The sequence below is a fragment of the Rhinopithecus roxellana genome, chromosome 9, assembly GCF_007565055.1.
Source record: "Rhinopithecus roxellana isolate Shanxi Qingling chromosome 9, ASM756505v1, whole genome shotgun sequence".
Lineage (NCBI taxonomy): Eukaryota > Metazoa > Chordata > Mammalia > Primates > Cercopithecidae > Rhinopithecus > Rhinopithecus roxellana.
This window is the reverse complement of record NC_044557.1, coordinates 62,011,807-62,028,206: the sequence shown is the minus strand read 5'-3', so window position 1 is coordinate 62,028,206 and position 16,400 is coordinate 62,011,807. Positions and strand designations below refer to the sequence as shown.

At 41.5% G+C, this 16,400-nt stretch overlaps 1 protein-coding gene across 1 annotated transcript in view; it reads right to left on the bottom strand.

Annotated features, from left to right (window-relative positions):
- Positions 1 to 16,400, bottom strand: part of POP1 (POP1 homolog, ribonuclease P/MRP subunit) — a 45,591-nt gene that overhangs the window by 7,202 nt on the left and 21,989 nt on the right. The window contains exons 9-14 of the mRNA XM_010385621.1: positions 16,230 to 16,323; positions 12,706 to 12,817; positions 11,985 to 12,104; positions 5,893 to 6,008; positions 3,573 to 3,764; positions 1,992 to 2,146 (exon numbers count right to left, since the gene is read on the bottom strand). Coding sequence (XP_010383923.1) covers positions 1,992 to 2,146; positions 3,573 to 3,764; positions 5,893 to 6,008; positions 11,985 to 12,104; positions 12,706 to 12,817; positions 16,230 to 16,323 — 789 coding nt within the window. The remainder of the gene's footprint in view (positions 1 to 1,991; positions 2,147 to 3,572; positions 3,765 to 5,892; positions 6,009 to 11,984; positions 12,105 to 12,705; positions 12,818 to 16,229; positions 16,324 to 16,400) is intronic.

Genomic DNA, 16,400 nt, shown 5'->3' with positions numbered 1-16,400 from the left:
AGAGTAATATTTCATGACACATGAAAATTATATGAAATTCAAATCTGAGTGTCCATATATAAAGCATGATTGGAACACAGCCGTGCTCGTTCTCTTACATGTCATCTGCAGCTGCTTTGAAGCCACAATGGCAGAGTTGAGTAGTTGCCATGGAGAACAAAGGCTCCACAAAGCCAAAAATATTTAGCATCTGGCCCTCTACCAAAAAAGTTTGTCAATACTTGGTTTAGAGTCATATTTTTTGATATGGTAAAACTATACATACCATATTGTTAAGCGAAAAAGGCAGGTTTCAAAATAATGTATGTAATACCATTCTTTAAAAAAATATGTGTATCTATGGAAAATTTGCATGCATAAAAAGCTCTGAAGAGTAAGAAATAAGTATTATTGTCAACTATTATTTAACAAACACATAGAAGCCTCTCAACTACATTCTATGGGAGACACAAGGATGTATAACATGTGATTGCTGCCCTCAAAGAGCTGGTAAGCTAGCAATCCAGGAATATATCACTAGTCACTCATTCATCCACCACTCCACAAATAGTTTGAAACCCAGGCACAGGCCAGGCAGGGTAGCTCACACCTGTAACCCTAGCACTTTGGGAGGCCAAAGCAAGTGGATCACTTGAGCCCAGGAGTTCACGAACACCCTGGGCAACATCACAAAACCTCATCTCTACAAAAAATACAAAAATTAGCCAGGTGTGGTGGCAGGTGCCTGTAGTCCCAGCTACTCTGGAGGCTGAGGTGGGAGGATCACCTGGGTCCGGGAGGTGGAGGCTGTGGTCAGCCATGATCATGCCACTGTACTCCAGCCTGGGTGACAGAGTGAGATCCTGTCCTCCCCACCCCATCCCCCCAAAAAAAAGCTAGGCAGACTGCCTGTCTCTACAGTTATGGTTGCAGCAATGAACAAGAAAACACAATTCTGCCCTCATGAAGCTCACCATCAAGGAACTACAATATTCAACCAGTCATTCATCAGACAACAAATAAAGGTTATTAAGACCTACTGTGCACCAGGCACTGGCTAGACACTGCAAATGCCACAATAAAGAGAGACAGCTTCTGTGCTTCTGGGAGCCTACAATTTAGGGGGCAACAAATTCCAAATGTTAGAATATACTTTGTAATATAAAGGAAATCATGACCCTCATTGGCCACACTTCCAGTGAAAAAATAAAAGTCTAAATGGATAAGTACTAAGATATAAAAACAGTGCTTGGCCAGGTACAGTGGCTCATACCTATAATCTTGGCACTTTGGGAGGCCGAGGCCGGTGCATCCATGGAAAACCGGTATTGAGACCAGCCTGGGCAACATAGTGAAACCCCGTCTCTACAGAAAATGCAGAAGTTAGCCAGGCACAATGGCACATGCCTTTACTCTCAGCTACACGGGTGAGGTGAAAGAATCGCTTGAGCCCAGGAGGCGGAGGTTTCAGTGAGCCAAGATCATACCACTGAACTCCAGCCTGGGCACAGAGCAAGACCACCATCTCAAAAAACAAACAAACAAATAGTACTTATCTCTCTGGATGGCAGGACTATACCAATCTATCTTTTTATATATTTTCATAGTTTAATTAAAATTTTATAACTATATATTACTTCTATAATACGTTTCAAAAACACAATTTCCATTTTGGAGGGAGAGAGGGGTTGGTACTAGCAATCTATTAACAAGTGTCTGAGACTCATGTCCAAGTTTAAGTGTACATTATTATTGATAGAAATAAATAACGAACAAAAGGGTTTATAACCAAAATGGGCCTATAAAAGCCAAACAGACATAAGACAATCTCCCCACTTAAGTCATATCTTCTTAATTAATTCTCAGTAATGCTGAACTCACTGAAAAGTCTATGAAACTCCATGTTAGATAACAAGACTTACCAAAGCCATCCTAATGCTTGGGATACCAATATAAGCAGGCACTTCTCTTCTCCTTAATACGTTAAGAAACTAGAGAAGCCAGCTTCTTACCTTTTGTACTTTTCAAGAAGATTATTAGCTTGCTCTTCTGCAAACAGCATCCCGGCAGGGCAGTCTGGAAAATCGCCTGGGACATTAGGCGACCTCTTATACTGAGAATGCACTGCAGACTCTTTCAGCCCTCCGACTCTCGCACCTCGATAGATCTAAAAGAAATGTCAAAAAGATACTGTCAGTCTACCAACTTAAAGTGAATTGCTTAATGTTTATATGGGGGAAAATGAGAAACAACCTAAATGCCCCTCAAAAGGAGAATGGATAGAAATACACACAATGGATTACCATGCAATCGTAAAAATGAATGAAATTGAGCTTTGTCATGCTTCATTAATAAATATGGAAAAGAATCTCAATGCCAAGTGAATACAGCAAGTTGCAAAATCATATATACGGTGAGGTATATACTTTAAAAACCTAAATAGTGTCAAGTCTAAATAGTTATTTTATTGTGGGATACAAACATACTTCAATAAAGCTATAAAAATACGCATGGTAGTAGCAAACACTGAAATCAGAGGAGTGATTATTTTAAAAGGAGGGAGGGAAACGAAACTGGAGAGGGGTACACAGGGTGCACTGATGCATCTGTAGTGTTTTATTTCTTAAGCCGGTGCTGGGTAATGGCGCACAGGCATTTACTACATCAGCGTCCATTCTTTTTTGTATGCTTGAAAGCATCTCATAGTAAAAAAGTAAGTAGGATTATTTTTAAATATTCCTACTCCTGAATGATTAACTGGATGTCCCTGCACTAGGCATGCTAAAAATTAATTACTGGCATGAATCTAAAAGTCTCACATGCCTTTCACACTCTCTAGGATCAAAGTGATATGTATTTATTTATTTATTTTCATTTTTGAGACAGTCTCGCTCTGTCACCCAGGCTGGAGTGCAGTGGTGTGATCTCAGCTCACTGCAACTCCGCCTCCCAGGTTCAAGGGATTCTTATGCCTCACTCTCCCCAGGAGCCATCATACCCAGCTAATTTTTGTATTTTTAGTAGAGACGGGGTTTCACCATGTTGGCCAGGCTGGCCTCAAACTCCTGACCTCAAGTGATCTGCCAACCTCGGCCTCCCAAAGTGCTGGGATTACAGGCGAGAACCACCACACCCAGCCTTCGAAGTAATATTTAAAATAACCAGGAAAAAAAGACACATTCGATTCTAATAAAATTTTTAGCTGCAGTTGATAAATAGGGGTATATGGTTATAGTTAACATTTTTTTAAAAAGTATTCTGTCTGTAAAAGTTAAGTCCTTTGCTTTTAAACTATAACAAATTTCTTCAAATCAAATAGCTAGACATTTTTGTTGCCACTACTATTCAAAAATCAGGTCACTTTAAAAACCTCGACAATTAATGATATGTCAGCACAGGTCTTATAATGAGAACCTGGCTCCAGGAACTATATGTATGAAGTATCTTGTATCCGGGACTATAGCTCTAAGGGCAGAAATATACCACTCAATTCCTCCTAAGTTGTACATAAAGTCTGGAACATTTTGAGTACTTAGCATTTATTAGGAATCTATTTTAAATATTGCAACTGTTAGAATCAAAAAGTAACTTACAAATGGAATCCAGAAAGCCATGCCCCAGCCCTTTGGGAGTAGGACATCCCAGCCACTTCCCCAGCCTAGTCGGTCTTCACCAGTCACTTTTCCTGGCTGCTGAATCAAAAGTATAGGTATCTTGGATTCATGGGGACCTAAAATAAGCTGTGACCCAGGCACCAGCAATTCACTCCTCATCCGGTTTAAATCCTAAAGTGGAAGAAAATAATTCAAGACAAACAGCCCTAGTCTCCTGGGAGATCCTCCTGGGTCTCCCTATAAGCAGCTTTAGAAAGTTAAATGCTCTTTTAAACAAGCAAGAGAAAAACATTCTCAATAAATAAATGTGAGCCATTTTAAGTATAAGGTATTCCTCCTACAGATATTTTCCTCTATACAAGTGTTTAGGTAGAAATGCCAAATTGTCTTATATCACTCATTATCAGCATTCATTCTGTTGATCTCTTATATCAAGATTAATCTTATATGTTGATATTCTGTCCTTACATTGATTTTGATTAAGATTTGGTGTCATAGAGTAAAAAAGATATAAACAATTAAGTGACGCCTTCTCAAGGATGTGCAACTAGAGAAATGCACTGGCTCTTGAGAAAATTGCCCACTAGGTCTTAAAGAATCAAAACAGAAGATGGTTAAAATTATTGTTAAGGGGAATGTAGGGGGTGGATAACATCCTTTCAGACTTTTCTTGGAGCTGTAAAAAGAGATTAACAGGTAGGTAAGAGGGCTATCACTCAGTTTAGAAAAAACTACGCAAGAGACTGCCTCCAGACCATAGTCTAACTGCTATCTCATGAACACTCTTCAAGCCAGGTCCAATCTTCTTTTTCACTTTCGGAGTTTCTGCTACCATCTATGTGTTAGTAATTCCAAACTATCTCTCTTTAGCCCTGACTCTTCCTTCTGGGATCGAAACCTGCCTCCTGGACCTCTGCTCTTGGGAAGTCCCACAGCCCCTCAAGCTCAAGATTGAACTCATCACCCTTCCACTGTATTTGCTCTCTTCCTGTATCCCCCACCCAGCTGAATGATTCACACACACCACAATTCACACACTCCATTCATTCAGCCATTCAAATATTTACTGAGCACTTCTATGTGCTACACACTTTTCTAGAACCTGGAAATACATCAGTGAGCAAGTAAGACATGGCTCTGGCTCTCTTTTAGCTGAAATCCTAAATCCAAGCTAGAATATCAGGACCTAATCGGCACGCCTCCTCCTTTCTCACCTCCCATCTTCCAGCCAACCACCAAGCCTTGTCAATTTCACCTTCCAGGAATATGCGTTAAACCTCACCCTCTCCACTCCAGCCACACCGCCACAATTCAGGCCCCCATCATGTCATATTTGAATATTTCAAGGGTCTTTTTAAGGCCATCCAACCCACAGTCTCTCTCCAGCTCCCTCACCCCCCATCTGCAACCCCCCACTGCTGCCAGTGTGAAATCTCATCATGTCATGGCCAACCTTAAAACCTTTAAGGGTGTCCCACATCTCCAAATCCTTAAAAGGCTTCAAGGTCTTTCATGCTCTAGCCCCATTTGTGTCTTCAGCTTCATTTCTCACCCCATTTCTGATTCCTAGCTCCTGATCCACTTGGAGAGTCTTCCTGGTTTCTGCCTGGGCTCCTGCACGTGCTTTTCTCACTTCCTGCAATCTTATCTTCACTGAAACCTTGACTCTGCCTCCAAGAAGTCTGGTGACTTCTGGCTCCCATCTGAGAATCAGTTCAAATGCCTGCTCTTCCATCCAGGAGGCCAGCCTCATTTTTCTCATCTGAGCTCAGTACCCCTTCTAGAGATTTCCTGAGTGCCCTGTACTTTCTTTGACCACATCTAAGTCATCTATCCCAGCATCTCACACAATGTCTGGCCCTGGAAGTTCCCCAATCATAGTAAAATTAAAGACAGAGAACATTTAAGGGAAAAGAAAACAATAAAAGAAAAACATATTTAAACCATGAGATCATCATTTCAAGAAAAAGTCTTTGTATTAACATTTCCTAGAGATTATTCTTACTTTATCTCTAAGAACAGAAAAAAATCACAGTATGTATCTTTCTTCTTAGATTCTTATCCTTGGATAACAGATAAGATCCTTATTCTTATATCCCTATCCTTATTCTTAGATTATCCCTAAGAACAGAAGAAAATCACAGTACATATCATGAGTCAGGGATCAACAACTTGTTTGAAAACAAAAGAAAGTCTATGGAATTCTATGAAGTATGAAATGACTTTTTATGGTCTCTAGAATGATATATTTAACCTGTCATTCATGACTTTACCAATAATCCTTACACTAATTAGTTACCTGATCCGAGATTTTATTCTCTGTGACACTCTTACAGATATCTTGGTTCCAGATAAAGCTATGCGTACATTCCACAGGCACACCCTCCAGAAGCAGCTGTCTAACTTTCTCATTATCTAAGAGGGAAAAGAAATAGCCTTCAAACCACATCCTTCAGATCAATGAAGTCAAACTCCAAACGTTGGCAGTAGGCCTTTTGTTACAAACCAATATTTCATAGGCATTTACTTAGTTTAGAAGAACTTACTTGACAAGAAATTAAGTTATTCTTATAGTCAGTTTTACAGTCTATGACATAGCAAAGGCTCCTAAGCAGTTTTCTTTGGTATTGATTTTTCATGTACAAGATGCAAATATCACAATATTAAATTGCCTCCAAAAAACTGCCTAATTCCACATGCAAGATAATCAAATTCTAGTAGCCACTGCAAAGGCAAACACTATGGCACATTAAGCCAGGCATGGTGGTGCACACCTGTAATTCCAGCCACTTGGGAGGCTAAGCGGGGAGGATCACTTAAGCCCAGGAGTTTAAGTCCAGCCTGGGCCACATAGCAAGACCCCATCTCTAAATAATAATATGCCCATATTATAAATACATGTCATATTTCAGCTACTGGCTTCAGGACTTTGTGTATCATTCCTCATCCAATGGTGGTGAGCCAACAGATATCATCATCTTCTCTTCTGCCCCATTATTTTAAGTCTCTGATAACCTATTTATATTGAACTACTTATTCCTTTCTGTAAAATGTATTTTTGCATCCTTTTTTTTTTCTTTGAGACAGAGTCTCACTCTGTCACCCAGCCTGGAGTGCAGTGGCACAATCTTAGTTCACTGCAACCTCCCCCTCCCAGGTTCACATGATTCTCCTGCCTCAGCCTCCCAAGTAGCTGGGATTACAAGTACGTGTCACCATTGCTGGCGAATTTTGCTATTTTTAGTAGAGACAGGATTTCACCATGTTGGCCAGGCTGGTCTCAAACTCCTGACCTCAAGTGATCCACCTGCCTCAGCCTCCCAAAGTGCTGGGATTACAGATGTGAGCCACCATGCCCAGCCTCATCCCTTTAAAATAAGCATATTTTCAGTGATACATAGTGTTTTATCCCTTTAAATAAGCTGTACCATTCCAGCAAGTACTCAAGCAGAAAGAGGAAGAAACTTTATCAGTGACAAGCCTCTATATTGATAGAAGGAACTTCCTACATGCAGTCATTTAATCCCCAGAGAAAAGTATCTCCCAAATCTTATTTTGTTGAACTGATGAATTTTCATTAGAAAACAAAGACAATTTTTGAGTTTGGGTTATGGTTCTAAACTCTCCACAAAGAAACATCACTCAAAGGCACATACCTGCCTGCATGGGTCTGATGGCTAGTAAAAAATAAGTTGGGAGCCATTGGGCCATAGTGTGACAGATTTTAAGGGAGAACAAAGTTAGAAAAAAAATTAAGTTGATGAAAAGATCTGAGATTAAAAACTGTTTAAAAGCCACAACAGGCCAGGCACAATGGCTCATGTCTATAATCCCACCACTTTGGGAGGCCAAGGCGGGCAGATTGCTTCCGCTCAGGAGTTCAAGACCAACCTGGGCAACATGGCAAAACCCTGTCTCTACAAGAATTAGCTGGGTGTGGTGGTGTATGCCTGTAGTCCCAGCTACTTGAGAGGCTGAGGTAGGAGGATGGCTTGAGCCCAGGAGGCAGAAGTTGCAGTGAGCTGAGATTGTGCCACTCCACTCCAGCCTGGGTGACAGAGCCAGACCCTGTTTCAAAAAAATAAAGCAAAATAAAAAATTTTTAAAAGCCACAGCAGCTTCAGTACACTGCTCTTCCTTACAGAGATAACCACCATCAGATCCTCAAGCCACAGTGCTATGTGCTGCAGGTTCACATGGCCTGTCTAGGAGCAATCAAGCTCCACTTCCAACAGCCTGGGTACCCAGAGTGCTTTCCTGTGGAGCACTGCCACGCATTTGGGGTCATGATTGGGATTGTAGTCAGATTAAGCTGCAAACAAGAGATAGTTGATACTTATAGTGTAAAGACCCAGGAAAGTACTACCTCATCTTCAAATATTCTAAAAGATAATAATAGATAGGTCTGGCAAAAGTGGCTCATGCCTTTAATCCTAGCACTTTGGTAGGCTGAGTTGGGAGGATCACTTGAGCCTACGAGTTCAAGACCAGCCTGGGCAATTTAGTGAGACCCTTTCTCTACAAAAAGTTAAAAATTAGCCAGGCGGCCGGGCGCGGTGGCTCAAGCCTGTAATCCCAGCGCTTTGGGAGGCCGAGACGGGCGGATCACGAGGTCAGAAGATCGAGACCATCCTGGCTAACATGGTGAAACCCCGTCTCTACTAAAAAATACAAAAAACTAGCCGGGTGAGGTGGCGGGCGCCTGTAGTCCCAGCTACTCGGGAGGCTGAGGCAGGAGAATGGCATAAACCCGGGAGGCGGAGCTTGCAGTGAGCTGAGATCCGGCCACTGCACTCCAGCCCGGGCGACAGAGCGAGACTCCGTCTCAAAAAAAAAAAAAAAAAAAAAAAAAAAAAAAAAAAAAAAAAAAAAAAAATTAGCCAGGCATAGTGGTACGTGCCTATAATCCCAGCTACTTGGGGGCTGAGGTGGGAGGATCGCTTGAGTCTGGAAGGTCAAGGCTGCAGTGAGCCATGATTGCACCACTGCACTTAGGTCTGGGTGACAGAGTGAGACTCTGTCTCAAAAATAAATAAAATAATAATAATGATAATAATAATAACAGATAAAACAAAGTAGACAGTATGTCCACACAAGGGAATATTATTGAGCTAAAAATAAATGTGCTATTGAGCCATGTGAAACACAGAGGAATTTTTTGTTTTTTTAAAGATGGAGTCTTGCTCTGTTGCCCAGACTGGAGTGCAGTGGCACAGTCTCAGCTCACTGCAGCCTCTGCCTCCCAGGTTCAAGCTATTCTCCTGCCTTGGCCTCCTGAGTAGCTGGGATTACAGACACCCATCACCATGCCAATTTTTTTTTTTTTTTTTTTTTTTTAGTAAAGACAGGGTTTCACCATGTTAGCCAAGCTGGTCTCTAACTCCTGACCACAGGTGATCTGCCCACCTCAGTCTCCCAAAGTGCTGGGATTATAGGCATGAGGCACCATGCCTGGCCTACATAGAGGAAATTTAAGTGCATATTACTAAGTGAAAGAAGCCGATCTGAAAAGGCTATGTATTGTATGATTCCATTTATATAATATTCTAAAAAACACAAAACTATGGAGGTAGTAAAAAGATCAGTGGTTACCAGAAGTTAGGGGTAAAGGCAGGATGAATAGGCAGAGCACACAGGATTTCGAGGGCAGTGAATCTATTGTGTATGATGCTATTATGGTGAGTATGTCATTATACCTTTGTCAAAATCGATAGAGTATATATACCACCAGGAGTGAACCCTAATACAAACTGAGGACTTTAGGTGATAATGATGTGTTAATGTCGGTTCATGGACTGTAACAAATGTACCACTCTAGTAAGGACACGGACTGTGTGGTGGCGGTGCACAGAGGGGGATGGAAGTTCATGGGATCTCAGTACTTTATGCTCAATTTTGCTGTGAACCTAAAGCTGCATTAAAAAATAAAGTCTATTTACAACAAAGTGGAGTATGTCTGAAGGCTAAGGGGAAGGCCCTTTTAGGTCAATAGTCTTTACTGGGAAGAGAAAAACAATACCCCCAGCTGAGACTCACATCAGTACCCTAGAATCAGTACCCACATCAGTGTGCCTAGAATGACTGCCACTTCTGAATGTAATTCTGAGTCCTTCCCCCAGACTCATATAAAGCATGTTTTCTTTCACAGACAAAAGTTCTTGAATTGATTATATTAACTCAAGAATGTGACTTAAAGACTGAAGAGAGGAGCTGGCTTTCTTCTTTCTTAAACGTATTTAAAGATCACCAAATGTTACATTAAACTTTCTTTTAATGAGTTTGACTCAGAGAAGCAAAGGTAACCAGTAAAAGGCTTTCTCATTTGGAAATCAAATAAAACCAAAGTTACAGCCTTCAGATTAAACTATTTTAAATAAAATATGCAAAACAGTTAAAAGGACCCAGGTGAAGCAGAGAACATGACTGCTAAATGGGCACTGCTCAAGTCCACTGCAGATCAGTGCTCTCAAAAAGTGCTTGCAAGAGCTCTAAAATATAAAGGATGACCTGCAACCTATCACTCTAAAGGCAGCTGTTCTCCTTCCATGTTTTGGGTAGTACAGGAAAGTCATACTACCAAAGAGTGTTCAAAGGGAAAGATGATAAGCCCACAAGCACAATGTAAATTCAGTATTTCCTAAAAGAAATTGGTCTCTCACAGACAAGAACTAATCAAAATAATCCATCAAAGCAAAATGGCAAATACTAAAGATTGCAAATAAAATAACAGCTAGTATGGCAGAAATCATATTTTTAAATCTCACCTAGAAAACCAGTTACTTATATAGTGAAATATTGTGTTAATACAGTTGAAAAGATTTGCAGAAACACATTATTAAGATTTAATTCAAATTCTAGAACCAGCTGATCAAGCAAACTTTTCCAAAGCATCTAAGAATATTCATTATCACTTCAGGTACCCTTCATGTACCCTTCCTTTTAAAAGCTCTCTAGCTGGGAATGGTGGCTCACACCTGTAATCCCAGCACTTTGGGAGGCCGAGGCAGAAGGATTGCTTGACTTCAGGAGTCAAATTAAATCATGTTTTTCAAGATAGACTTTTAATTTTCCTTGAGCTGATTCATATTAAAACAAAAGCCTTAGAGAGGATTTAATAATCACCTCATTCCAAAAAAGGATTTGAGGTAGCAAGAGAAACTAAGTAGAGTTTATAGCTTTAAGGTGATTATAATAGTCAACATTTAATGGTGTAGTAAATGCTGCAACTTTTATGTTGCACCAGACCACATTGATATTAAAAAAGAAAAGAACGAGGCAATGACTCACTGAGTAAAGTCTTAGGCTTCATAATTAACTAACTTACCTATATATCTTCAAACTCCTCCCTCATCCAATTCACCTTTCATGTGAAGTTCTGACAGAGTAATTTATTGCCCCCTCAATAAGCTATCTAACTACATTTAAAAAAAATTCTGGGTCGGGCGTGGCGGCTCATGCCTGTAATCCCAGCACTTTGGGAGGCTGAACTCAGTGGATCACCTGAGGTCAGGAGTTTGAGATCAGCCTGGCTAACATGGTGAAACCCCATCTCTACGAAAAATACAAAAAAAAATTAGCCAGGTGTTGTGGTGGACACCTGTAATCCCAGCTACTCGGGAGCCTGAGGCAGGAGAATCGCTTGAACCTGAGAGGCAGAGGTAGAAGTGATCACGCCATTGCACTCCAGCCTGGGTGACAAGAGCAAGACTCCATCTCAAAAAAAAAATTCTGAAGTCGTTACAACACAAACCTGTACTTTACCTCCAAAGATTGCCACGGTAATTTTAATTATTCTTCCAACTAATCATGTTTAAATGACAGTAAATACAATGAGACATTATCAAAATTGCTGCCAATCTCAGATCAGAACAAAATTTTAGCCAGCCCCTTACCCACCTCCTATGCCACCCCAGCCAAACAACTTTCTCAGGCCATTCTACTTAGTCTAAACCAAAACATCTTATATTTCAGCACCTGGGATGGCCTTGCCAGGATTCGAACCTGGATCATCTGTATGGTCAGACAGAGGCTTCCACTGAGCACAAGACCAGCTTCGGGTGCAGATCCCTTCCTCACAATTAAAATTCTGAAACGCCAGACATTTTCAGAGAACGTAGTTTGCAGAGAGACAGGTTTTACTAGATACTAAAAAGAGAGAACTCGGAAAATAAAATGAACGTAAGTATCAAGCTACATGTTTTACAGCTAAAAGACACTTCCACATGTACCATTTCCTCAGATCATAATCAGTTTGTAAAGTGGGCAGGTAAGGAGACTGCCCTAATTTTTTACAGATGAAGTTACTGGAGATGTGTCAGAGACAGAACTCTTCTAATAAGACTGGCCTGCTCAAAATCGTAAGGAAAACCTGGGGTGTTTTTAGAACTTTACCTTGGCATTTTTCTGGATTGGGCAAAGCTTTGGACTTCTTTTGGGGCAAATTTATTCGAGGATCCCCAACTGTCAGTCCCAGAATAGTACCTGCCGGAATTTCTGCTGGTGATGTTATTCCTTTAACAACAACAAAAAGAACAAAAACAACCAAAAGAAGCTTACAGAAAGTCATTCATAATACATCTATATTTGTTTGTATTTTTAAATCTTTCAGATTTCCTAATGAAACGTTTTTCTTGGACTAATTACTTAAAAGCATGTATTCCCTCTCTTCCCATTGATACTTTTACAGAATAAGTTAACATTCATAAAGAATGAGGTTTCTCGCAAAAAAACATGAAGCCAACATAAAAAAAAAAGGTTCTTTTATGAAATGAACACACATGCTTCTATCAGTGATAACTATAGCAGCTATGAGCAAAACCGCAGTTGTGTTCAGGTAAGTACAGAGTTTAGGTCAGTACCTGGCGTATGCATTTATCTCCACTATCAGAATGCCAGTTACTTAGAATACGAACATCTCATTTGTTTGTTGTTTCATAACCAGGCATGAATATAGTGTTTATTCACTGAGTTCAGTCCGACTCTTACTTGGTCCTCTTGCTGTGTCACAATAGCAGCAGGTTAAAAAGCAATATTACACGCTGGAGGCCCAACTGCAAAAGGCTCTTTTAGCCCCCTTCCCTCCCCAACACAACCCGGTCTTCCCTTCGTATACCTCCCAACAACTCGAAAATGGCTTCTTGTCTGCAATGAAGGGAAACGCTGTCAGGATTCTTACAGGTTTCTATCCACCAGCGGTGAGGTGTCTCCTCTGTGTCCTCTCCCACCTGAAAAATAACAACCACTATTCACCGGGCGAACAATGAATCCACCTTCATAATTTTGTCATGGTTGTGATATCAGCCCCCACTCTTTCTTCTTCTGTGTGAAGAAATGAATGTGTTATGGGGTGAACCAGGGAAGTTGCCACTATACTTAACATAGTAATTAATACCAGACTACTCTTTCAGTTAGTAGCAAGGATATAGTATTACACTTCTCTCAAGATTTCACATATGAGGATAGACTAACTCACTAAGATACTTCACACCCAGTCTCTCCAGAGCACAGTACCAACAGAGGAGGCCTCGCTCCTCTCTTACCTTTTTTTTTTTTTTTTTTATGACACAGTCTCACTCTGTCACCCAGTCTGGAGTGCAGTGGCCCGATCATGGCTCACTGCAGCCTCAATCTCCCAAGCTCAAGTGATCCTCCCACTTCAGCCTCTCAAGTGGCTGGGAGCTGGAACTATAGTCACACGCCACCATGCCTAGCTAATTTTTTAAACTTATTTTTTGTAGATACATTGTCTCACTATGGTGCCCAGGCTGGTCTTGAATTTCTGGGCTCAAGCAATCAACCCACCTCAGCCTTCCAAAGAGCTGGGATTTCAGGTGTGAGCCACAGCACCTGGTCCTCTTCCACTAGAGCTAACTTCATCATCTCCGATGTAAGCAATAAAATGTTCCTCACCAAAGGAAAATCAAACCAGTACCTCTTGAAGAACTCTCCAGATAAAGGATATACTACTACTACAGTATTCCTAGAAATGTATATCTTTTCCACATGGAACTAGGAATTGAGGAAGATTTCAAAAAGCTCTTCAAGTATCATGTGCATGGCAAGAAGGGAATCTATAGCCACAACTCATGCTGAAGTTCACTGAAGTAGGACGTGCACTTACAGATCCTAAAGAAGCAATCATGGCCAGGTGCAGTGGCTCATGCCTGTAATGACAGCATTTTGGGAGGCCGAGGCAGGCGGATCACTTGAGGCCAGGAGTTGGAGACCAGCCTGGCCAATATGGCGAAACCTCTAATAAAAATACACAAAAAATTAGCCAAGTGCGTTGGCTGGCGCCTGTAATCCCAGCTACTCAGGAGGCTGAGGTATGAGAACTGCTTGAACCTAAGAGGTGGAGGTTGTAGTGAGCTGAGATTGTGCCACTGCACACCAGCCTGGGTGACAGAGCGAGACTCTGTCTCACAAAAAAAAAAAAAAAGCAAAGGTACCATTTACTCACAGAAACTCAGATAGCACAGCTTAGTGGTTTACAGTACAGGCTCTGGAACCAAACTTCGTAGGTTCAAATCTTTGCTCCACAACTTATTAGCTGCTACGGGGCACCCTCTCTGTGCCAGGCATTGTGCTAAGCACTGGGGAAAGAGTAAAAAACAGGACCAACCCTATCCTCACCCTTATGAAGCTCACAGTCTCACGAGAGACACAGACATTACGTAAATACACAAATCCATACAAACAAATTGAGGAAATTTGCAAGATGCTCTGAAAACAACAGGAGGGATCTAGTTTAACTTGGGGGATCAGGAAAGGATGCCAGAGGGAAATGCTAGAGACTGAAACCTGAAGAATGAGGACGGTTCAGCCAAGCAAAAAGTGGTGGAGGCAGAATGCTCAGTAGTTGGAAGAAAAAAACAGGTGCAAAGGCTCTAAGGGAGACAAGAACTGACATTCTAGAACCTGAAAGAAGGTCAGGGTGGCTGAAGTGTAGAAGGTGAGGAGAAATGAGGCCTCAGAGGCAAGAAGGCACAAGATTACGTGGGTCACATTGAACACTTTGGATTTTATCTTAATTACAATGAGAAGTTATTCAAAAACTTTTTATCAGGAAGCAACAAGAGGTGAATAAATTATCAAAAAATCACTCTGTCTCCTGTGTGGAGAATGGGCTGAAAAAGAGGAGGGATGGGCCGGGCGTGGTGGCTCAAGCCTGTAATCCCAGCACTTTGGGAGGCCGAGACGGGTGGATCACGAGGTCAGGAGATCGAGACCATCCTGGCTAACACGGTGAAACCCTGTCTCTACTAAAAAAATACAAAAAAACTAGCCGGGCGAGGTGGTGGGCTCCTGTAGTCCCAGCTACTCCGGAGGCTGAGGCAGGAGAATAGCGTGAACCCGGGAGGCGGAGCTTGCAGTGAGCTGAGATCCGGCTACTGCACTCCAGCCTGGGCAACAGAGCGAGACTCCGTCTCAAAAAAAAAAAAAAAAGAGGAGGGATGGAGGAAACGTAAGGTTCCCTCTAGAATCCTTTCCTGATCCCCTAAGTGTTCAGGTAAGAGACAACACTGGTTGAGAGCAAAGCAGAGGCAGTGAAGATGGAGAAAAGTAGCTTTTGTATTTTAAAAACTTCTAAAAACTCAGATCTATTCAGCCCTATCATCATATTTGACCACGTCAAGTCAGTGAGAGGCACAGGCATTGAAAAGTTAATTGCACTAAGATCAGAAAACAAACAGGATCTGAACCCAGGGTACGGATTCCTAAGCTAGTCTCTGTGCTAGCTACTTGCCAATAGAGCTACTCAGACTTAATTTTTAGTTAATTAAAGTTAAGTAAAGGTATAAATTCAGTCCCTCAGTCACTCCAGCCACAATTCAAGTATTCAACTGCCACATGTGGCTAATGGCTATCATCCTGGACAGCACAAAGGAACATCACCCTCACAGAAAGCTCTACTGGAAGTTCTGCCCTAGACACAGTGCTCTTAACCTTTTTAGGGATCCTAGAGTCCTAAAACTAGCCCCAGAAAACCAGCCAGGTGTGGTGGCTCACGCCTGTAATCTCAGCATTTTGGGAGGCCAAAGCGGGTGGATCACCTGAGGTTAGGAGTTCGAGACCAGCCTGGTCAACATGGTGAAACCCTGTCTCTACTAAAAATACAAAAATTAGCTGGGCCTGGTGGTGCGCACCTATAGTCTCAGCTACTCGGGAGGCTGAGGCAAGAGAAGCGCTTGAACCCGGGAGGCAGAGGGTGCAGTGAGCTAAGATCGCACCACTGTACTCCAGCCTGGGCAACGGAACGAGACTCCATCTCAGAAAAAAAAAAAGAAAGAAAGAAAGAAAACCTACATGGCACAAGCACAAATGCACAAAATCTGGCACACAATTTCAGGGATTTTAGAGACTCCCTACCTAAGAAGCAGAAGTTAAGACCCTCTACAAGGCTCATAGCTACCAGAGCAGTCTGTATTTAAATAAGAACAGTCAGTTTACTGATCATATCCACTTAGTTGTGGTCTTCTAGGAGAAGTGAAAGATAACAAAATCTTTGATAATAAGTAGGGAAATAAACATCTAAAAGCCATGGCCCAAAATGTTACCAAATTATATATTAGGTTTCACAAATTTGACAGGAAAAACATGATTAGAATAAAACACTACCATCATTTTTACTCTTACAGTGTGGACAGAAGCAGCTTTTATTGCTTCAGTTAGGATGGAGTGGGAAAGTGGCCCAATCAGCCGGAATCTGTTCATCTCCATCGTCAAATCACTGAAAAAGAAAGAAGATCTTAAAATGGAAACTTCCATCACACAACATCTGTGCCACTGACAAAAACAGAGCAAGTC